Here is a 24,909-nt window from a genome sequence, read left to right on the forward strand (position 1 = left end):
TGTTTGGCCCTGGATGCTTCCCTACAAACCTTCATGGCTGAAGTCCTCATTGAAGAAAAACAGACCAGACCTCAGAGAAAGCCGCTGCTTCTCCATCAAGCCACACAGACTTTTCCAATACCGTGCGGTGAAGGGGAAATACCACGGTTTCTGGAAACCAAAGGTTCCTAAAAAATACGATACTTAAAATCAGTATCATCATTTCCCTATGTAGACAAAATTCTGCATCAGAGCGTCTTAGCTTATGAATTTGAAATGCTATTTCACGTCAATTCTTTCTATATGTACCTCACATGAAACCAGTTGTGGGACAAAGAATCAGCCTTGAGGGGACTGGAAACACGCCTCTCTTGCCTGAGCCAAGGCCATCTGCCCCCAGGCGCCCTGCTCTGTGAGCCTTTTCCTTTTCAAGTGGGAGTCAGTCTCCTCTGCCTCACGGCACCCTGCTCTGCCCTCGCTCGTCTTTTACCTGTTTTTAATGTTTGCGAGGATTGCCAGACTAGAAAGGAGGAAATGTGTGGGGGAGTGAAGACGGGAGAGGATAAATCACCTAAACCTGGCATAAGGAGAATATTTCATGCTGCTAATACCTCCACATGAAAAGGCTCACCGTTCTTTAAACATATTCTCCAAATTCACTTCAGTCCAATCAGTATTCACTCTGCCCTCTGCTGCACAGACAGATGAAAGGGGCTGTAAATGCTCACACCTCACACATCCTAGTTTAACTCTGCTGTGGGATAGTCAGCCTAAATTCTACAAATGATTGGAATGAAAGAAAAAACCACCACTAGTATTTCAGTTTTCTTGAGCTGTCCAGCACAAGAAAGATATGTAAGCACTACATGTTCTGATCAGAATACTCACAGAGATGCTCCCACACTCAGGGAAATGCACAGAGAGCGAAGGGAAGGCAGATGGCTTGTAACGAGGTCTAATAATGATCGCCCGTTGTGAGTTGACTTGTGTCCCTCAAATTCTTACCTTAAAACCTTAACTGTGACTATTTCAGAGAAAGACTGTTTTAGACCAAGCAGTTTTTAAAATAGTTATGGAAAAGTACGGTTTAAAAAAATCCTCAAACAATTGGACTGTGTCCTTATTTACAAGGAAAAGCAGCTTAGGGCATAGGCGTGCAGAGGGACGGCAGAGTGAGGTGATAAGAAGACAGCCAACTACAATCTGGATGGAGACACACAGTCTCGGGCTTCCAGCCTCCAGGACTCTGTTCAAGTCGCTCAGCCTGTGGCACAGTGCTGGTAGTGATCTGCCAACTACGCCTCTGCCCCGCAGAGGAAAGTGTGCTGCCTGGACCAGTGCTCACATTGCAGCAGGGTTGCACAGGCTTCTCTGCTCCAGACACTGTCTGGGGACTTCACTCGCATCAATTCACAAGTACTGTGACCATCAGGGTGTCAATACCATTATTACTTCTACTTTCTGGTGGAAAGGGGGTGACAGGGAGGCTTGTCTCCTAACACAGAAGCCATGTATTAACTGGCTCCCCTTTGATCTCACCTTGCCATCTGAAGAACCGGCACAGTGAGGCCACAAGAAGACACGAGGGGCTCTTGCCTCAGTCCAGCAAGAGGACTTACCCCGCCTCCAGTGTGCTGGTTTCTTTAATCATCCAGTGAGCTCCATTCACACATACACATGAACAAGGTAGTCATGGAGGCAAGAGGAGATGACGAGCAAGCAATACATGAGGAAAACAATCCTGCCATTGCTGATACATGATCTCCCACTTTCTCTGACATAGTGGGTCCCTGAGAGTAGAATGTGCTCAGACAGACACCGCTGGGAACAAGGGGGGGAAATCAGCACAGGCTTCTATGCTTTAGAGTGTGCACACTGTGAGCTGGGGACTAAATCTCTCCATGAAAAGACAACGAAGTGAAGACCTAACTCTCAGCATAAGCATTCACTGTGGTGTCATTTATACTGGGAATAAGGCAAGTCACTTAAATTTTCAAGGTAAGTTAAACATGTAAGATATTGTCTCATTTGACAAGATGTTGAATAACCATTAACAGTATTTTGTTGTTGTTGTTTGAGGTAGGGTCTCACTCTAGCTCAGGCTGACCTGGAATTCACTCTGTAGCCTCAGGGTGGCCTTGAACTCACAGCGATCTTGCCCCTCAATAGCTGGGATTAAAGGCATGTGCCACCACACCCGGCTGTTAACAGTATTTTTAAAGATATTAATACATGCTGCTGAAAATGCCAAATTTTGTGTGTAGACAATACAGAGAAGTGTCTGGAAAGAAAGAATAGAATGAGATGGATTCTGGCTAGTCCACCTGGAGACAGTGGGCCTCTTTCCTGATTCCTGGTCAATGTAATGCTTGAGGAGCATTTACAGTGCACAGAGAACCATGTCACGAGTCACAGCTCATTTTCAGAATCAGCAGGCAAGAAGGAAAAGTCTCTACATCCGTATCGCAGAGGCAAAACCGGTGGCAACTGGCTGTTGGAAAGGAGCAACTGGGCCTGTTGATGACCTTCTTGACACACACACCAATGGCTGCCACACCCTCAAAGAGCAACAGCTGGCGACAGTCTCCCTCCTTCAGTGCCCGTGGTACAGGAAATAAAGGGAGTCCAGGATGAGCCACTTAGTGCCCTTGTAGCCCCCCTGTGAGCAGGGCTGATGACGGACCACTGCAAGACAGAACGGGTCCCCTTGCCAACGCGAGTCTGTGTGCTGCAGCGGGCGTCCTGGACAATCGCGCGCTCCCACTGGTGCCTCTGCCCGCCACGGCAGTGTCCTCCTCCAAGGCTATGCAGCAGCCCGTTTGCATAGACAGAGTCTTCAGGAGTCTCCTACCAATTCCAACAAAGAGAGGCTGCACCCAGATGAGTATCCTCTGCTCAGCCCGCGGGCCATTCAACCTTTATGGCTCTAATTCCTGGTCAGGGCGGTTGAGAAAGAACATCTGGAGTTTTGAAGGTCAATCATGCTGCCTCGGCAGTCACCCATGGGTGTCTGCATGCTCCCATTTGTAGCAGATCTTGGGGTCTTCTTCAATGGCTGCCTTAGCAGCTCCTCACCCCACCAAAAGATCCACAAACTTGACACAAAAAAAACACCTGTGGCAGTTTTATGTGCACTCGGGTCCCAGGCCCCCCAGCAAATGAGATACAGGATCAAATGCCATTGGCATTGAACTAGTACACCAGAAGGCACACATTTTACCAGGGAGAAGAAGGTGCTCCTGGGTAACGCTGGCACTCCTGTACAAGATGGAAATGCCCTGGGCACGTAGCATATGGGCACACTTTATACACAAGCTGTGTTCCTGTGCAGCCAGGGAGAATCTTGGCAAGTGCTGGCCTTGGGCTGTCTTGTGGGTTTTGCTGATGAGGTGGGGCTAGGCAGCTGCTCCCAGCTCCACCTTGTGTCCATGTAAACCTTCCTTCTGTGGGCTCCAGGTGCATGGAATCGGAGGGCGGTATGCACCCGCCACAGGCTCATTTGCTCGGTGGCTTTTCGGCACCCCCCCCCCAGGCTTGGCAGTGTGCCTCTCATCATGGCAAGCCCAAGAGCTGATGCCCTGCACGGCTGCTGGCCAGACTGGGACTTTCTGGATGGCTGCGTGATCGATTCGTGCTGCTTGTGGTAGGTGGCCCGTGTGACACACGGCCGAGCTCAGTGGCATCAGCTTTCTAACACACAGAGAGAACTTTCTTCTCTGGACCACATTTCCAAAGAGGTGTCTTGGATTGCTCAGCTCCAGCAGGCCACCAACACAAACCTAACCAGCCTGCCCACCAGAAGCCCTGTAACTTGCCCTGCTTCTCAATCCAGATCCCCAGCTGTCATCCTGAGACTCATCATCTGAAAGGAGGAACAGCCTCGGCACCAAGCAGCCACACAGTGGCTTACGCAGCACTTGCCCTCCTGGAAAGTCAGTTTTTATGTTCTAGGCCCCCAAAGTCTAAAACGACTTGCCATTTGCATAAGCATGACTGATGGTCTCACAGAAGATGAGTCAAGGACAGCCTGACTGTCCCATAAGTTTAGGATAACCCTATTGTCTCAGGCCTCTGTGCAGTAAGGGAAATTATAGCATCTCCATTACAACAATCATGCTTTTATCTTCTGATTCATAGACCCTCTCAGGGCTAGACAGATAGAGTAAAGAGCCAGCTTGTGGGTTTGCTTTTCGTGTGTAGTCCATCAGTCCCGAGCCCCGATCTCCACGCCCTCTGCTTCGGAGCTCTCAGAGCCAGGGCTGCTATCTGAGCCTTAGTGACACTGTGTGTGCCAGAAAGCCACAGACAGCCCTTCCTTAGCCCCCTAATCTGATGAAACTATATAAGCCCATCGAGTCTAAACTAACATGCCCTTCCTCATCTGTTCCTTCTCCTGCAGTCCACATACAGGGTCCGGGTCACATGTTCCTCTTGTCCTTCCTGTCTCTTGGCTTGCCCTGGTTCTCCCCCAGGTGGGTTCTGGGTGGCCTGCTAGGCTCACTTCTCTTGGGAAGTGTTAGTGGTGAGCTTTCTTTTGAGTGGCAGCTGTCTTCTAATCTTTGGATCATACAATAAACAATATAAAATGTGCATTTCACAATACTCACTCACTGTGACCATCAAAAATCCTCCTTCCCACATGTCTAAAAATGCCCCCAAATTGGAATCACTGTTTCAAAGTGCTCTGCAGGCAGGAGGGTCCTCCCAAATGAGAGTGAGGGCTAATTCATTCCCTCTCTCTCTCTCTCTCTCTCTCTCTTTCTCTCTCTCACACACACCAAGATTTCTCACCACTTCTTTTCTCTTACTTGACCACAAAGGTGTCTAGGGGTCCAGTGCTAACCTTTCTCGCTGCCATCATATGGGAGAGGATTCAGCTGTGGTCCAAGAGCCCATAAGCAGACACCCAGTCCACTCCAAGCATTTTCGCTTCATAAACCTTTTTTTTTTTCTTCATTTTTCCAGGAAGTGTCTCACTCTTGCCCAGGCTGTCCTGGAATTCCCTGTGTAGTCTCAAGGGTGGTCTCAAACTCATGGTGATCCTCCTACCTTTCCCTCCTAAGTACTGGGATTAAAGGTCATCAACCTTTCTTTATGTGCTTCCCAGTAACTTTGCTTCTGCTAGAAATGTCTAATTTTGATGACTTTTTTCTTGTATTGCTACCCCTTTTTTATAGCAGGGGGAGGACGGTAGTGCTAGTTAGTTTCCTGGCTGCCACAAACCAGTAGCCTTTCTCTCTGAGGTCAAAACGTGGTCTAAATCAAGCTGCATCACAACTGGCAATGTGCCCGCGCTTCCAGGGTGTGAACGTAAATTCAGATCCCAGGGAAAAGCGCAGTGCAGAGTAAGGCTGCGGAGCGGCCGCTTCACGTGGCTCGGCAGCTTCTGCCTCCGTGAGAGGAACACGTTAACCGGGAGGATTTTAAAAGTCCGGGCAGATTAAACATGGCTTAATCACAAAGCTAACATTTTACTGTATTCACCACTAATTTCTTTCTTTCTGACTCTAAAAAAAAAAAAGTTTCCAGATCTTGTTCCTTTTTTCTGTTCCTGAAGCCATTCCCGCAGCTCAGGCCCATCCTTTGTGCCATGGGCACACCATGCTGTAGTAACTCCCACACCTCACCCCAGAGCATCGCCGCTGAGCCCCAAGTGTTTCATGTCCCAAGTCATATCCTGAGTGGCCTTCTCCGATGCTTATTAACGCCCAGCTTTCTGTCCCCCAGACTTGTCCAAGGAGTGCTCCCTGATGCACCTGGTACCCTCTATAGGAGGAGCACTTATAGTGAAGGGAGAGCAGCAGAAAGATCGCTTTCTTCTAGGCAGCCAGCTAGTGACAAAGGCCCGAGGAGAACACAGACGCCTGCCCTGGTAGGACTAGAACCCACATCTGATCTACTCTCATCCAGGAAGGCCGCAAACACCACTCCGGGCAGCAACTTCCTGCTGCTGCTTCCGCTCAGCACACGTGGGAGGGCTGGCCACTGGCCAGTCAGCTCTCCCCTTACACTGGCTCTGATGATGAGCTTCATCCTAATTGTATCTTTAAGCCATATAAAGGAGCCTAGGCACACACGTGAACCCTTCTGGGTGCTCAAACGCTCCTGGTTCCTGAATCCTTCCTCGGAAGTTCTCCCCCACCAGTCGGGCTGGGAAAAAATGGGGAGGAATTTCTTTTCTTTTCGGGTGTTTCTCTGCTGGCTTTCCACATGCACCTTGTTCTGGGTGCTGTCCTGCCTAACCACATGTGTCAAACTCTCTTGGCTTGCTCCTCTCTCTTCTGCTTCTGGCTTCCTGGCCCCTGTTTGTAAACTCTCCCCTTCCCAAGCCGGGAGTGGGGAGGGTTTCTCATTGGCATGGACATTGTCCTGCTTTGCTATGCGCATGACAGCTCCCCCATCTCTTTTGTGAGAGGGTCTTTTGGCTTGGGCTCTTATCATACTTTGCTAATCTCCAGTCCTAGCTAAAAAGCAAACCCAAGCTCCCTCCCCTTTGCTCCCCTCCCTCTCTCTCTCTCTTGGGTTAAATCTTTTGTTTCCCAGTCTTTTCAGAGGATTTTTCTGTTTGTGTACTACCTTGCTTCTTGCTGTGACAGAAACAGGTGAGTTCCTGCTGAAAATAATCAGGAATAATGACAAAAAAAAGTACTTTGCAGAAGAAAAGTGGAGGAGCAGAATACAGGAAGTACTATAGAAATCTATATATTGGGTATTTTTCTTTTTCTGATGTGTCTTTTTTAGTCATAGTTTCTAGCCTGATCAGGCAGAGCAGACATGGAAACAGTCATTGGGCAGCAGGACTCTCTCTTAGCTGCCTCAGCCTTCTCTATAGCATTATTCCTTGTCATGCAAGAGAGAACCCACCTAGCACTAGGGGCTGAGAACACTGCACAAGACGCTTCTACAGCACCAGAAACTGTGAAGAAAATGAGTTTCTAGGATCCACTGTGATGACTTATTTATAGGTATACATCTATGGTAGATAAGATTTATATGGCACCGTTCACTACTGTGCATCCCAGTTTCACAATAGTTCTTTAAAAGAGACATGAGTGAAAACATCATCTTCCCCATGGCCTCTTTTGCAAGAAGTTCCAACTTAGAATGGGGAGGTTCTACTTGAACAAAGAGCATGGTCTTGTGAGGTTTCTTTTTCTTTCTTTTTGTTTTGTTTTGTTTTGTTTTGTTTTGTTTTGTTTTGTTTTGTTTTGTCTTGTGAGGTAGGGTCTCACTCTAGTCCAGGCTGACCTGGAATTCACTCTGTATTCTCAGGGTGGCCTTGAACTCATGATTGGCTTCGAACAAACTAAAAAGAGAAAATCAGGGAAGAACATCCTTCCATTTCCCTCTACCATAAAGGAGTCAGCTGAAGTGATCAGGTCTGGAAGAAGTGAGACATTATAGGAGCTAGGTATATTCCTTGGGAGGGAGAATCACAGAAAATTTAGTATATCCAGATGAAAGGGACAGAAAGAAAAGGGGAGTCGAGAGAAGGAGAATGGAGGGAGAGAACAAAGGATGGAAGGAAAGAAAGAAATAAGAGAAAAATAAAAAAGGAAAGAAAGAAAGAGGAAGAGAGAAAAAAAGAAGAAAAGAAAGAGAGAAGGAATTTTTTATGCAAGAATTCACACACTGAAATGATTAATATGTGGCTCCCTGCCCATAAGCATCTCTTTAACCCTCATGCAGCGTGTTTCTGTGCAGCCCCCTCTCCAATCCTCTGACTTACGAGGAATAAACACCAAAGTCTAGAATCAGAGAACTGCCTGGAGCTATGGTCACAGGATGGGATTCCAGGCCAATGGGTAGTTTCTGCTCTCTACCATGATTATTTATTACAAATTGTTTTCTGTTTCTCCTTCATGTTGCAATTAAAATATTACCTGAAGTGAATCAATCACATAGCTAGTTTTATTATATATGAATTTCATTTCATGTGTGTAAAGGAGGTAACAGAATATATTTGCCTTGAAAGTCAAGTGCCACATTTCAGAACTCTTCTCACAAGCCCACCTACAACCCTACCTTTCTCCATATCTGAACGTCCTTTAGTGTTTTCTAGCAATTTTACTTTTTGTTATTATTGGCAGACTTTATCAAAGGTGAAAAGATGAAAATGCTTTAATGATATACATTCCCAACTCCAATTATTCTTCTAAATTTTAAAATAAAACAACAGCAATGTTGTGATAGAGGAAAATATTCATTTTTGCCTTCCTGCATCTCTCTCTTTCATGTTTAAATTCATGTTCTAAAGATGTTGGTGCCCTGATAGTCTATTCTGAAAAGACGGGGGCTCATCATTCAGAGATGACTTTCCAGTGCTCTCACCTGTGTTTCCTGGGCAGGGACTAGAACCCAATCGAGTGGGAGTCACAACTCACTCAGGGTCACAGAACACTTCATCCATCCAGATGAAAGAAAGGGTAGACTATTTCCTGGGGAAGGATCATTCAGGTACATTGAAGGCAGACTGAGAAGGGAAACCAGCAGGTGTGTCTTCTGGCTAGATGTGATATGGAGAAAGCAGACTGTGAGATGACTCAAAGCTCCTGTTTAGTACTTTGGGCAGAAGCTGACCAAAACAGGTACTGTGGAACTGCAGGAGTGCTGCACAGAGATGTGGGCAGATGTCACGGGGGTCACCTGACGGAAAGACAGGGAGGGAGGAGACTGAAGAAATGAAGAGCGGGAGGCAGAGCAGGAGATGTTGCTTCTTTCACAGTATGCGTGAGTTCCAAGTGCTGGGCACCCAGCAAAACATGGCCCAGATGAAACAGTTCTTCCACAAGACAACTAAGTTTGGTGATTAAATCTGCTAGTCCTTAAGGAAAACAGCTCTTGTTTTCCCTCTGAGACCCAAGTTGACTTTATTTAGGTTTAGAGGGAAACAAGTTCTTCTGCCAAGTCATTGACCTGTGATGTTCCTGTGACACCAGTTGTCTTCCAATGGGGCACTGCTTCCAACACTGCTTGGCTTTTCTGAATGCGATGGATGTCTGGAGCTTCCAAAAGTGGAAAGAATGAGAACAATATGAAGGTCTCATACTGAGATGATCCAAGGTTCATCTGCAGTGCAAGCTACACAGGAATCAGCAGAAGTGGGCAAGAAAACCCACCCGGAATGACCTGGAAGACCCAAGAAAAAGCATGGACCACAGGCAAGGAAAAAAAGAGAGAGAGAGAGAACAGAGTGAATGCCAGAGAGCATCAGGTGCCTAAGACCTTCTTTGTCTGGCTTTGAGGATGGGATGAGAGGCCCCACAACTGGTAGAGTTTGTCATTTTCTCCTCACCTATATTCAAGGTTGCCTGCAAGGCATACCATTCACTTTCTTAAAGATACTGCCTTCTTGGATGGTATCAAACTAAAACCTGTCTGTACAGCAAAGGAAACAATTGACAAAAAGAAAATGTCAACCACAAAATAGAACTGTATATGTTCAAAGAATATATCTCATAAAAGAACAATGAAAAGTATATAAGAAACTCCAACAACAGCCAAAAAGCAAATGACCCAATTTCTTTCAAGGGCAAAAAATAACCTAACAAGACACTGCTCATGAGAAACTACTGAGCAGCAGGTTTGTATAGATGCACTCAGCATCACTAATCATCAGGGAAAAGCAAACTACAATCATTTTCCCCTCCCAATTGTTCAAATGTTAGCAAAAGAAAAAGATAAGTTTTAGGATGTAGATAAAAGTGGAAGCCTGTATGAAGTTGGTGTGGGTGTAAAAATTATGATAACATGGTAGAAAACAGTATGGACATTCCACAGAATTAATCATAGAACTACCGCCCAGTGCAACAACTCCACTTCTGCTATCTATGAGGAGAATTGAAAGCAGCATGTAGAAGAGACATCTGCACATACGGCTATACTAATCAAAATAACCACAGCAGGACAACGACCTACTTGTCTTCTGATGACAGATTAAGAAAATGTGTCTCCCATATATAACAGAATACTATTCAGATTTGAGAAAAGACAACCTACCATTTGTCACAAAAGCAACAAACATTATATTAAGTGAAATAAAACACAGAAAGACATTGCATTATCCCACTCAGATGAGAAATCTAAAACAGTCAGATTCATGGACCTTGCGGGGAATGACAGTGGCCACTAGCTAAGGAGGGATGGAATAAGGAGGTATGGACAAAAAAAAAAAAAAAAAGACAATTGGCTGGAGCAATAGCTTGGCAATTAAGGCACTTGCCTGTGAAGCCTAAGGACTCATGTTCAACTCTCCAGGTCCCATGTAAGCCAGATGCACAAGATAACACAAATGTGCAAAGTCGCACATGCACACAAGGGGGTGCATATATCTGGATTTCAACTGCAGTGGTTGGAGGCTTTGGCACACTAATCCCCCACCCCCCATAAAGAAGGCCAGTCTGTCGGGCTTGCCAAAACAAGACAAAATCTCAGTATGTGGGATGACTAAATCCTAGAGATGACAGCAAAATATTGTGTCTACAGTCAACAATGCTGCACCATAAAGTTAAAAATTTGCAAGCCGAGCATGGTGGCACACACTAATTCAGGAGGCGGAGGTAGGAGGATCTCTGTGAGTTCTAGGCCAGCATGGAACTACAGAGTAAATTCCAGGTCAGCCTGGGCTAGAGTAAGACTTCACCTTTATAAAACCAAAAACTAATTGCTTTCAGAAGCCAGAAGCATATGCGTGCCAATTAGCTCCCACCGCGTCCTGCTCACTGACGTGCACTCCACAGCCTGCTTACAGAACTTTTGTTTCTTTTTCTTTCACCAGATCATTTACTATTTTGAAGAAAGTCATGCAGTCAATTTGTATGGTTTATTTGAATTACAAATGAAATGTGTCTTCAGTGCAGAAAAGTTGAAAACAGAAAAGCAAGGCACTCAATTCCACATACATTTTAACAACTTGGCGCATATTTAAATGTTAATTTTTATGCACATTTTTAAATGTTAAACGGAATGTGTTATGTTGTATGCCTCCCTCTGTGCAAAGCATGGGTCCACAGAAGCATATGCTACCCCATGCCCACATTAGTGCTCATTCCAGTACTGCAGAACTCAGTAATTGAAGAGTGTGTCACAGTAATACAAGCTGCATATACCACTTCTGTTCATCAGCCACTCTTAGAAATACAGGTTTTGTAGTGTTGCTTTTGTAATTAATCTGCAAGGAACACACATGTTGGTATCTCTTGCATTTACTTTTTTTCAGTCAAAGAGAATAAATGCTTCAGGTAATATTATGCAGGTCGTAAGTGTGACACTTATGATGGCTGTCAATTAGCCTGGTAAGCAATTTTTCTCTTGCTGCTTAGCTATACAAGAAACATGACAGCTCTTACACTTGTTGCCAGAGAAGAAAAAATTCACCTTCTATATATTTGTAATTATATGCTTTTGGGGTGATAGTAAGTCTTTTTGTTAAGTTTAAAATTTAAATATAAATTTTTGCCTTTTAACAAACAATTTATTAGTTATTTGTTGGCATTTTTATTAATATGCAGATTTTTTGTATGATTCTATTTATATAAAACATTCAATTTAGCAAATCTAAGGAGACAAAAGTAGTGGCTGGGTATGATGGGACAGGCTTGTAATCCTAGTACTTGGGGGCTGAGGCAAGAGCATCTTGATCTCAGGAACGACTTGGGCTTGTGTCTACAAACCAGTGGTTACTAGAGGAACATGAAGTGACTGCTGACGGGCGTGGGGTCTCTTCTGGGGGGTCACATAAGTGTTCTGGAAATAGTATGATAGTTACAAAACCTCAAACATGCAAAACTCCATTGAATTATATATTTGGATTCTTACAGTGTAGGGGATTAAACCCCGGGCCTTGCACGTGCTTGCAAAGAACAATTACTTACCTAAATTGCCAGCCTTAAATCCTTTTTAAAGGAATGAATTTTATGGCACAAAAATTATGTGTCAACTTAAAAATATGATATTTTAAGTTGACTAACTTATGATGGCTTTTAGTTTCTTTTACACAGCATTATTATATTAGTTGATATGTCCAGAAAATGTTAAGTATTTCCTCTTATGGTAATGTTGATAGTGGACGTCCTTATTTCTGGTCACTAAAAGATGCCTTTCCAATGAGTAGTCTGCCAGTTTTTGAGGTTGGTATGCCATGTGCACTCATGATGTAGTTTATCAACATTAAGAAAATGTCTATTTCTGTTTTACAACTCTTCAAAGAATTAAACAATAGACTTATTGCATGACCCAGAAGTCCAGGTGATTTTTTTTCCTCCTAATATTTAGTTACATTATGTAGTATGTTCTAACATTCATCTATGTTCCTGAAATGAATCTAACTTGATTTTGGCAGTTTTTAAGATATTTATAACATTGGTATTTAACAATCTGCCATACAATGAATAGCACATTGCAATACCTCAAAGTAGAAATGATACAACTATCTATTAATGGTCTATTTGAAGAATGTGTAATAGAGGTATATGATTAAAAACAGCTTTTGAAAAATGAGAAGCACCCATATACACTACTTTGGAAAAATGTCCACTATTAGGAAAATGCTGATGTGCAAGTTTCACATGATAGAACTCCACTTGTATGATGCAATGCAGTAACGCTGGTGGTATTTCTGTGATTGTGCGGAGATTTCTGGAGGGTTATGGTTACCTCTGGTTACTTCTGAGCAGTGCTAAGTTGGGTAAGGGCAGTAGTGGGAAAGGAGGGGACTTTCTCTTATTTGTCTTTCTTCTTTTGAGGGGTTTTTCGAGGTAGGGTCTCACTCTAGCCCAGGCTGTATTTCCCTATGTAGTCTCAAGCTATCCTCAAACTCACACTCATCATCCTACCTCTGCCTCCTGAGTGCTGGGATTAAAGGTGTGTGCCTCCACTCCTGGCTGAGACCTTGTTTGTATTGTCTTTTCATAATGTGCCCCTCTCCCCCTGTAGTAGGAAAGCTAGTTTTTAAAAAGCTAGAGATAAAAAGAAATGAACAATCCTAGTGTCAATGAGGAAGGAGAAAACAGCATGTCTGCTCCAGGAAGCTGAGGCTGCTGGCCCACTGAGGGCTTCCTGACTTGAGTCAGCATTTACTGACTTCTAGATATCATGGAACCTGTGAGTAGGAAGCCTTTCAAAACCCTCATGGTAAATTACTAGGCACCTATAGGAACTCCAACTAAAACTGGAGAAATGGGCTGGGGAGACATTGAGATACAGCTTTTTAAAATTTAATTTAAGAAATTCAACTCTTGCTCTCACACATCTATCAAAAGTCCATGGGCTTATAAATTTTTCTATAATCTTTCTGGGGTAGTTTGTAATACTAAAAGTCCAATAAAGAAAAAAAACTGGTTTTCATTATTTATGCTATTCATATTTTAGGTATTATGTAGAAAGGCCTTGCTTGTCTCCAAAATCATACTTTTCCTCTTGATTCATTATTTTTAGTGTTATTTACTTGTTTTCTTTCTAGCAGTGCTGGCAATGAAGTCCAGAGTCTGGCACATACTCAACAAGTTTCCTCCCCTCAGCTCCATCAAGCCTGGGATTCTTCATTTACAGTAAGTACATTATGAATAAGAATACACATTTTCTTCATAAAATTTTTAAAAGATAATTCATTCTTTTTCCACTGATTAAAAATGCCACCTTTAACACAGCAAGCTGGATTAATTGAACTGGTACTAAGTTTTCTTCTCTGTCTCTTGTTCTAACCCTGCCCTGCAGAGCTGGAAGAAGCGTGAGATCTGGAGCTTGCGAGAGGAGCCCTGTCCTGAACTAGGCCCAAGCCTCTTACTGTAGCTATACTACAACAGAACTCCTCTGCTGTCTACAGATTTACTGATTTACAGAGATTGTATATAAGTTGTCAGCCCCCAACATTGTCTATCATTTTTTTAATTATTTTTTTATCAGAGAGAGTGTGTGTGAGAGAGAGAGATTGGCATGCCAGGGCATGTGTGACCTTGTGCGCCTGCATCACATTGGGCGCCTGCCTTGCTGGGACCTGACGAGTAGAACATGAGTCCTTAGACCTGGCAGGCAAGCGCCTTAGCCACTAAGCCATCTCTCCATGCCTGTTTGTCATTTTAATAACTTTTGTCGATAATTATGAATTTCTATTTCTAGCTAGCCTTCAGAAACATTTTGTCAATTAAATAGGGATTCCTAGCTTAGTCACTCTTTCATTTTAATGATTTATGTAGTTCGCATTATGCTACATTAGCTCAATTTCATACAGAAGTCATATAATGTAAAACCATAGAACTGTACATTAATTTAAAGGAAACCAGCCTACTTACAATAAGGAATATGCCTGTTCAGTAATACAGCATCTTTTCATTTCTTCTCGTCTTAAGTCATATTTACTGACAGTTTTTTTCATTTTTACTTAATACCTTCTCTCCAACAATGCATTTATATTGAGTCACATAATTTTGTGGCCTAGAGAATGGATTCCTTTCCTTTTCTGCTCCACATTCATTATCCATTGCTGCCACATAGCAACACTACCAATTATTGCATGTAATTTCTAATCGATTCTCACACAGAATAAGGCTTTTGTCCCCTCTTGTTGATATTTCTCTTTGGTTGTGATTTTCTCCCTTTTCTTGTGCAGAGAGTTTCCATCTCAATGTTCAGCTTCATGTTTACTACAAGTATGTCCATGGGCTGAGATCCCAGAGGACACCAGAAGCAGTCCCCCAGCTCTAGGGCCGGGGCATGGTCAGGCATCCCAGTTCCTGACCCTGGTGAATGTTGCTGTGTGCACCTGGGCCCTTCTTGCCCATCTCAATGGAAAGTCACTTTGATACTCGACAGGAATCCCAACGAACAGGATCGCCTGGAACTCAGGGTCTTCTGCTGTCCCTCCTGAGTGCTGGGATTTCAGCACCAGGTCCAGCTTGGCTCACACCTTTATTTTCATGTCTGTTTCCTACTGTGAACTGACACCACCTGCCTATTTCAAGCATTCCTTACATACATTCATTACATGCTTCTTTCAACATCTACTCTCCCTCATGCATTTGCCTGCAAACTTTGATCTCCCCGATTCATGTTGTTAAACCTTTCATTTCCTACATGATGCAATCCTAGTTTTTCTAAAATAATTTCCCTGTTGAAATGATAACTTCTGTCTACCTCTTAAGGCCTTATTTTCTTACTAGTTTGTGAAATAATCTTTTCCATGAATTCTAATGCTTGTAAAATAATGCAACACTTGAATCGAATCAAATTTCAGTGAAAGTAGGCCAACTGAAGCCACCTGTTACATGCATAGAACCCTTTTAAGCTACAAATGCTTATAAAATGCTATAAATATTCATTCCTTATGAAATTGCTAAAAGGTCATGTTTAAAGGGAAAGTTATGTTTTTACATATTTCCAGACTTAAAGAATTTCATGAGTTCTCCATGTCAGAAAAGTAAGTGTTCGCACAAATGGAAGAAAGTAGAGTTTTATTTCTTCCAGCCCTCTGTTTCTGTTTGTGTATGTTTAGAGTCTCTGTCTACAGTTCTTAATTTTAAAGGTCAAATGTCAATTCAATTCCTTGAGATAACATAGAGCCAGAGTCATAGGCAAATTCAACAAGAAAATATTAATACTATCAATATGCTATTTTTAAAAGTGGAAAAGAAAGGAGTACAACTTCACACAAACAAGAAATGCATGCTTCTTTCCCTCCTGACCAAATAGGAGATATTCACTATCCATGTGGCCCTTTACTGTGATGGGAGTGCCTACCACATTAAGGAAGAAGGCTATCAAGTTAAGAGAAATCTCCTACCTAAGCCAGCGCTGGCAGACCTAAGCGGCCCTCACGCTCTGCCTTGCTCCCTGCCGAATCTGCTTCTCACTGACCTGCTATGACCTACACTGGCCGAGTACCCGGTCGCTTTGTTACCCTCAGCGAGCATCTTAGGCCCCGACCCTAATGAGACTTCTTTGTTCTTTGGAAGCCAACACCATCAGGAGCCCCACACTCTTGTGGCCCCACTCGCCACATGCCCACCTCCCTCACACACTCTATCTCGCAAAACAGGAGCTTTATAGTGAGGTCCACAGAAGCCCACCTGTTGGGAGCTGCTCGGGGCTGCCCAGAGGATTTCCATGCTGCATTCATCCTGTAGTCCTTCACCTATCCTTTGGCTTTTCATCTGGGGTACACAATCGTCCCAAAATTCACAGCTCCTTCAAAAATACATCCTAAGACTTCACTTTTCAATATCTTCTACAAAGAATAATCATTCTAATATTCATAATGTAGGTTTAAGGAATTTCTGCTTACTTTGTTCTTACAACGGGAAGAAGTCTTACCGGGAACCAAGCTGCTGAAGTACCATCCACATAAAAAATAAAGGCTCGAATCAAAGAGAATCATCCAGCAAACCCAGCCGAACGTCATGCCCCCTGGTTCTGGCGCTTGGTACATGTTATTCCACTGAATCCCTGGCAAGAAGACAAAGGGCAGAGTCAGGCTGTGTTTTCTCATTCCCTGCAGATCTTGGGAGGCAAGTTTATCTGTTCTAGAGTCTCGAGTTAAATGATCAGAAGGGCAAGCCAGTCGTGCTAAGAGGGGGTGCACATATGGGTCATGCTTCCATTTCAGTAGCATCACATGAGTGATCATCAGCATCCCAGAACTTTATAAAAGTCACTTGTGGTGGTTCAAGTGTGACTGCATGTCCCCCACAACCTGAGGTGTTTTGATAATGCCTGCACCTTGAGTCTCCAGTAGGCAGAGCCCTGCTGGAGGAGGTGCTGCGGGTGGGGCAGAACTTCAGTCTGCTCACTAGGTATATGGAAAGAGCCTGTTGGGGAGCTCTGGCTGTTTGTGTTTGTTGGCTGTTTGGGGATGTCTCTCTGTTTGGCTCTATGGAAGTGAGCCACATTCTTTTGACATTGATGGTGTTTCCCCAGATTCTGTAATCCTGAAATAAACCTTTTCCTCCCATAAGCTGCTTCTGGTTGGATGTTTATCCAGCAATGTGAAGGCAACTGCCACATCACTTATATCCAGTTTTATTTACTCAACTAAGAAGCAATTCCACATATAAAGACAATAAGCACTTTTATTTTTATTTATTTATTTGTTTGTTTGTTTTGTTTTATTTGAGGTAAGGTCTCACTCTAGCCCAGGCTAACTTAGAATTCATTATGTAGTCTCAGGGTGGCCTTGAACTATCAGCAATCTTCCTACCTGTGCCTCCCAAGTGTGCTACCAAGCTCAGCTGGCAATACGCACTTTTAAAAGTAAATCTCTTAAATATAAAATATATAATATAAAAATATTTTAACCTGAATCCAATTTTAAGCTTTAAATCTCTGCTTTTTGTAATACATTAAAGCTCTAAGGTACAGGTCATTATTTTCTTACTTTAGACATTTATTTCTAGATTAAAATATAAGTTAAGAAAAATATTCCTCTTTCTAAATTTTTTCATGGTACTAACATAGAACACAATATAATAAATGTTTTATTCACTGCATAACTCTTGTCATTTGAACCAAAATAATCAAGTGTTTTAGTTTTAACTATTTTTATTCAGTATATTCTTGATTAAATTTACAATGATCAGCTGGATAAAAACAAGCAAGATCGCCAGATGTGGTAGCACATGCCTTTAATCCCAGCACTTGGGAGGCAGAGGTAGGAGGATCACCGTAAGTTCAAGGCCACCCTGAGACTAGTGAATTCCAGGTCAGCCTAGATAAGAGTGAAACCCTACCTCAAAAAAAACAAAATAAATAAATAAATAAATAAATAAAATAGGTACACAACTAAAACATATACTGGCAATAAATCATAGAGAAATCTATTTTAAAAAAAAACAAGCAAGATCATTCTTGGTTAAAAGAATATTTTTATGTGTCTTACTGGAAAGGCCAAGGAACTCTAAAAATAGTGCAAATTGATTGGCCAGTTCAACAATAGCAGCATTAAAATTTATGGTATATATTTTGCCTTAAAAAACACACCCCAAGACCATACGAACAACCAAAAATTTATATTTGTTCCTATGAAAATCTCAAAACAAGTGAAAAATGCTGTGAATAATTATTTAAATTAATTTAAGAAGCTGAGGACGTAGCTCAGCTGGTAGAGTGCCTGCCTGGCACGCACTAGACCCTGAGTTCCAGTCCCCACACTGTATAATCCAGGTGTGATAGCATATGCCTCTGCAGATGGAGGCAGAAGGATGATGAGTTTAAGATCGCCTTTAGCTGCACAGTTTGAGGCTGCCCAGGGGTGAAAGAGACCCTGTCTCAAAAAAAATATATATCTTAAACTGAATAGTAAGGATAAGATGTATAGAAAAGTGGAGAAGATAATTTTTCCCTATTCTGTGCAGGTTAGAGCCAAGTGAGGGTTGACATATGAGAGGTTGTCAGGTAAAGAGGGGACGAGAAAAAAGTAGAAAATGTACATATAAGATCCAGAAAGACGTATCCTAGTTAAATAATCGAGTAGGCAGAACGCAAGCACACCCCCTGTATTGGAAGAATGCATAAGGTCAGTAGGCTGACTATGCATCCATACTCACTGGGGGATTGACCTAGGTGGTACCTGCTGCAAGTGTTATGACATGATCATTCTTGACTGGTTCTCAAAGACTGAGCAATGACAGTTACAGAAACAAAACCAAATAAAATTTCCTTCCAAACGTTTCACTTGGCAACAAAAACTTTCTTCCAGATCAGTTACAGAATAACTATACATTTTACTTTCTAAAAATGTGTATTCTTGGGCTGGAGGGATTGATTAGCAGGTAAGGCATTTCCCTGAAAAGCCAAGTACACAGGTTCAATTCCCCAGGACTCACATTAGCCAGATGCACAGGGGGACACATGCATCTGGAGTTCGTTTGCGGTGGCTGGAGGCCCTGGCATGCTCATTCTCTCACTCACTCTCTCCCTCTTTCTCTGTCAAATAAATAAAAATAAATAACTAAAAGATATTTTTAAAATATATATATTCTTACCTGTCTCTTGTCCTTCCAGAAACGTGATGAAAAAGACTCCTTGTCCAAAGGCAGTTGTGGAGAGGAAGCACTGTTCAGGGATGGACAAAGTTGGGAGAAAACAGCCCATTAGAGTTTCATCTAAGGGGAGGCCAAGTTAACTCCCAAGTTTAAATTCTAAAGATTATAAATTCCAGACCACTGCTTCAGGCAGTAATTAAAACATCTGAGCTTAAAAGTCTAAGCAGAATGACAGCCACTCTGAACAACGAGCTAACCAGCCAGTATTTCATGTTAAAGGGAATTATTTCACTTGACTCCAAGGCTTTTAGAGTCATGAATCCAACGCACTACGCACCAAACAGTGGAAAATGGAATCGAGCAATTTGCTATTGTTCATTATTAAGTGAACGACCTGAGGCATGGTGCAAGCAGACTGATGGAATGTCTACACGGTTCTGTACTAGAAAGGGAGTGAGTTGAAAGGAAATGTTATTTTAACTTCAGTAGGAATGGTCTTATGTCAGAAAAGCAAACCACTAAAAAGCATCATGCATTTAAAAATACAATGTTCCACCATTAGCTTTTATCAATTACTAGAAAGCTTTTGAATATGCAGATAAGAAAGAAAATGCTGAGTGCATAGGCATCCCCTTAGACTAGGAACTGAGGCCAAAGCAAAAGTAAGAGCATTTGGAATTCAGCTCAAATCATCAATGACTGTATAAAGAGTTGATATAGGAAGGACACTAAGCAGCCCACTTACATTAATCATTCAAGATCCCTAAATCAATAGTGACACCAAATAATTGGCGATGACTTACTGTGTAAGATAACCAAACTGATGAACACATATCAGTGCACCAGATACTAATTCAGTTAAGCCATCTTATTATATGTGCATACCTATGATGTGTGCATTTGTCTAGAAAAACCAGATGGCTGCTGGGCCTGCTGGTGCAGGTCCATAACCCCAATTGCTCAGGAGGATAAGGGAGAAAGATCCCAAGTCCAAAACCTGCGTAGGCTACAGAGTGCAAGCCACATGGTTCAAGAGTGAGTTCAAGGCCAGTCAGAGGAACTTAATAGGATCCTTTCTCAAAATAAAAATTTAAAAAATGGGTTGAAGATATAGTTCAATATTAAGGAGCTTGCCTAGTACCTATGAGAGCCAAGAGTCTAGGTTCAACCCTTAGGACCAGGAGAAAGAAAAGAAAGACCGTCAAATTGTTGTGTAACTGAAATTAGAGAAAAATGATTTGGCTGTCATGGATCGGTTTTACTCTAAGGTTTAATTGAGCATAAAATATTCTGTTCCTATGAATAAGTGATATGTGGAATTATAAAGATTCTGTGCTAGATGAAATGACTTTAAAGGCTTTTAAATACTCCATAGCAATGCAGAGATTCCAAATCTCCCTGATCCTTCCACAAAGTGATACTTGCCATGTCTCCTAAAAGTGTACATTAAGGACATCGCCTGAACTATTAGAGGAAATAAAGATGTCAGCCCAGTGCAAAGGGCACAGATGACCTTGGGTCTGTGAGAAAACCCACTTATGACTGACCTGCCCACCTCTTCCACGCGGTCTGCATGCCTGCCACGCGTCAGGCACGGTGCCCGCCAGGCAGCCGTCATGGAAGTGTACTGTCTATCTTGTGTGCATTTTATGGCGCAGACCTGAAAGCATTCTCATTCTTTTTCAGAGGGTATATTTCAAATGGATGAGCAATTCTGACATTACTAACCGAAATCTTTCTGCTTAATGTGATATAGCTCATGATGCTTCAGGAAAAATGCTTACTTTTAACTTCCAAAATAGCTTTAGAAATCTATTTCTTTCCATGCATGAAACAAAGAGAAGTCAAAGATATATGCTTCCTCTGGGCGGCCGCTTGTTTCTCAGAGTTTGCAGAGACACTCCATTACAGAAAGCTGGTAATCCGTAACAGGCTGCCGCTGCGTTACTGTGAATCGGTGAGTTGCCACCATTTCTGTGTGTGGCTAAAATACAGGAGACCACTTCACGCATGATACACTGGCAAAATGATGATGTTTTATTTGCTTAGAGAGCCCCCCCTCTTCCTCCTTGCATACGTGACATGATACTGTGACACCAGCCTCCCTCCAGCCTGCCACACCCCCTCACCACGATGGACGCGACACCGTGGAACTACAGGCCAAAATGACCCCATTTTTCTTCCATAAGCTGCTCTGGTCAGGTATTTTGCCCCAGCAACAAGAGAGCAACTAATGCATTTGGTTTTACATTGCTGCAGAGAAAACTCACTCACCAGAAGAGTCTGAATGGCAAAACCCAGTTGGCTGCGTAGGACCAACAGGACTATGTAGGGCAGAAAGCTGACCATGTAGCCCAGGCTGGTGTACAAGGCTGCTGTATTCGCTTGGCTGAAAAACGCACTTAAGAAGTAGCTCAGCATGACAGCTGACAACCCAAAATCCAGGAAGAAGAGGAAAACAATAAAGGCATCACTGTGTGCGAAGATTCCACTGGTTTTCAGAATGATGGCCAGGGCAGCGCTGCTCAGAGTCAACATGGCCATGTTCTCCAGGAACCAGGCCAGGAAGTGGGTTGCGGGATACACCCCCATCATCCGCATGTACTGAAGAAAGAAGAAACTTGAGGTTATCACCACAGTGGGCACTTATGAGGGGACAGGTGAGATTATGAGCAAGGGTAGGGATACCAGTGAGGATGAACCATGTGGCTTGCAAATCCACACTTCATTCCACAGTGTTTTTCTTTTTTAATTTGAGTGTGACAGAGAGAGAATGAGAGAGAGAGGGAGGGAGAACGGGTGCACCAGGGCTTCCAGCCACTGCAAACAAACTGTGCACCCCCTTGTGCATCTGGCTAATGTGGGTCCTGGGGAATTGAGCGTCGAACTGGGGTCCTTAGGCTGCACAAGCAAGCGCTTACCCGCTAAGCCATCTCTCCAGCCCCACAGTGTTTTTTTTTTTAATTATTATTTATTTATTTATTTGAGAGCGACAGACACAGAGAGAAAGACAGAGGGACAGAGAGAATAGGCGCGCCAGGGCCTCCAGCCTCTGCAAACGAACTCCAGACGCGTGCGCCCCCTTGTGCATCTGGCTAACGTGGGACCTGGGGAACCGAGCCTCGAACCGGGGTCCTTAGGCTTCACAGGCAAGCGCTTAACCGCTAAGCCATCTCTCCAGCCCGTGGTTTTATTTTATTTTATTTTTTTTAAGAGGACATGAAACTGTAACTGTTTACCTTATTAGTGGAGAAAGAGGTGAGGCCAGGACATGTGAAGACAAGATCACCAGTAAGAGCACAGGAGGAACCAGTAAAAGCGGGAAGGAGTATGAACAGGTGTCCTGGACTTTAGGCTTGATTGATTGATGTCTCATTGTTTTCTTCTTTGTGGGGATTTTTTTTTTAATTTTTAAAGATTTATTTTTATTGTATTTATTTATTAGAGACAGAGAAAGAGAAACTGGGCGCACCAGGGCCTCCAGCCACTACAAACAAACTTCAGGTGCCACCTTGTACATCTGTCTTATGTGGGACCTGGAGAATCAAACCTGGATACTTAGGTTTTGCAGGCAAGCACCTTAACCACCAAGCCATCTCTCCAGGCTGGGATTTATTATTTTTGTCTTAGTGTCTGGTATTCAGTTCACATTCATTTTACTGAATAAACACAGTGAAAAATGAAGATGGAAAGTGCTAGTCCTTACACTCTGATGTGGATGTCCATTGCACAGGCAAGGTAACTCTGGTTGAAGCAGTAAGACTAAAATGAATTCCTGCAATAATCTACCAAGTGCCCATCTACCATACCACCATAAAGGAAGATTTGAGACTCTGACACAAGCACCTTTGTTGACCGCCCCCTCCAGGAGTATATATTAGGAAACCCTCAGTCTCCCAGTTCCTGTTCTCGGGGCCAAACTGAAATGAAGAAGAAATATGTATAACATGTGTACCTTGGGGTAAATAGCTTCTAAATAGATAAATGCATGTAAAACAGTAATGCAAATTTTCTACATGACTTGTAACATAAAAACTAAATATTACACTATCCACACATTTTTTTTCTATTTCCATAGCTGTTCATTAATCAAATAATGCATAGCATAACCATCTGGTATCACTCATACGCAAGGACTAATAGGCAGTCACCAGGTACTTTCACAAAATTCCATCCCTAAAGCTGTTAACCAGTACTTTCCATTTATTTATTTATTTATTTATTTATTTATTTATTTATTTGAGAGCGACAGACACAGAGAGAAAGACAGATAGAGGGAGAGAGAGAGAGAGAATGGGTACGCCAGGGCTTCCAGCCTCTGCAAACGAACTCCAGACGCGTGCGCCCCCTTGTGCATCTGGCTAATGTGGCACCTGGGGAACCGAGCCTCGAACCGGGGTCCTTAGGCTTCACAGGCAAGCGCTTAACCGCTAAGCCATCTCTCCAGCTCAGTACTTTCCATTTTAACAATATTAAGACAAAAACAGCAAGACTTTGGTTTAAACTCATCCAGCTGGAAGTTAAGGAGAAAATTCTGTTATGCTTCTCTGTGCTTTATAAAAAATGGCCAAATGCACAACACTGGCTTTATTCCTTCAGCCTTGTGCGCTTATTGCTTTATTTCCTTTCATCTCATTGCTAGGCTTGGCCATCTCCTCCAGCCTCCTGGTAGAGGGACTCAGCTAGAGCCGACAAAGCATCTCGTTAGAGGGAAGGGAAGAATAAATAGATAAAGGCAGATCTGCTGCTCAACAGGACTACTTTACAAAATTCGCAGTGTGGTTGTGGTTCCTCCCCCTCCCACCCGCCACAATCCCCTCAAGCAAGATGAAAGCACTCACCTCCTCTATCTGGATCTCTCGCTCATAAACCAGCTTCCGGACCATGCTGGCCATAGACACCATCCAAGTCAGCATCATTATCAGTGGAAAGAAGAAACCAACATTGTTCAGGAACCTGTGCGGGCATAAGTAATTCAGTTAGCATCCAAGGGCAAGCACGGTGACTCCGCTCAGGTCATGGCAGGAAACAGCTCTGCTGCTATTAATCTTTTAGCACTTTTTCACAAATTACAAACACTTTAGGGTGCAATATTTCAACAGGTCTACCAACTAAGCATGGCAGCTGTACCTAGTGGCCTGGTTTAAAGGTGCCAAATGCATGAAGGGAATTATGCAGGAGTCACAGTGGGTTCAAGGCCCTTCAGGAAGCTATTACCTGATACCTGTTACAGGAAACAGCAGGTCCGAGGAAGGAAACATGTGAGTAATCCATGTCTACAATGTCTCCCATTAAGTTAGAATCACCACCTATTTTCAATTAATGATACCCATTAATCACAGGTTATCATTTATAAAATATGTAAAAGTTGGCCAATGAGTCTCTCTCTACCTATTTCTCCAACACTCACTTTTCCACCTACTCTAACTGGGCTCCATTCCTAGTACACAGCTGGTACATCAGTGACAAGCATGTCACAAATCCAGTTAAAAATTTTTCCATTATCCTCCTTGCCCTCTAAGCTTTGTTTGAAAATGCCGACCACACAGAGCATCTCCTCCTTCTCTGTGCTCTCAACATCCAGGAAAACTCATTGTTCTCCATCACACTCACACACTCCCATTTTCTTATTTATGAAGCAGAAACTGTGTACAGCTACATTAAGTGTTGGTACCATCATTTCTCTGAGAGCTCTTCTCAGTGGGATTACTGGTAGACACTATGGAGTTGTGGGTTATGAGTTGTGAGGGCAGAAGTCAGTAATTGTGGTGAGGGAAAATGCCTCTAAATATTCCCTCCCACCCTGTGGCTCTTACATTTTTTTCTGCCCCCTTTCATAAAATTCCCTGAGCCTGCCTCTAATCCCTCTCGCATGGGAAGCTGAGACTGGAGAATTGCTGGAGCTTGCTGGTCAGCCAGTCTGAACATGGCAGCTCTAGGTTCAGTGAGAGACTCCACC

At 43.1% G+C, this 24,909-nt stretch overlaps 1 protein-coding gene across 1 annotated transcript in view; it reads right to left on the bottom strand.

Annotated features, from left to right (window-relative positions):
- The window catches only part of Abca13 (ATP binding cassette subfamily A member 13), a 367,979-nt gene that overhangs the window by 196,626 nt on the left and 146,444 nt on the right, over positions 1-24,909 (bottom strand). The window contains exons 31-35 of the mRNA XM_045135973.1: positions 23,792-23,906; positions 21,225-21,554; positions 18,951-19,020; positions 16,285-16,416; positions 30-167 (exon numbers count right to left, since the gene is read on the bottom strand). Of these exons, the coding sequence (XP_044991908.1) occupies positions 30-167; positions 16,285-16,416; positions 18,951-19,020; positions 21,225-21,554; positions 23,792-23,906 (785 nt within the window). The remainder of the gene's footprint in view (positions 1-29; positions 168-16,284; positions 16,417-18,950; positions 19,021-21,224; positions 21,555-23,791; positions 23,907-24,909) is intronic.

Source organism: Jaculus jaculus, chromosome 16 (genome assembly GCF_020740685.1).
Source record: "Jaculus jaculus isolate mJacJac1 chromosome 16, mJacJac1.mat.Y.cur, whole genome shotgun sequence".
NCBI classification, from domain to species: Eukaryota; Metazoa; Chordata; class Mammalia; order Rodentia; family Dipodidae; genus Jaculus; species Jaculus jaculus.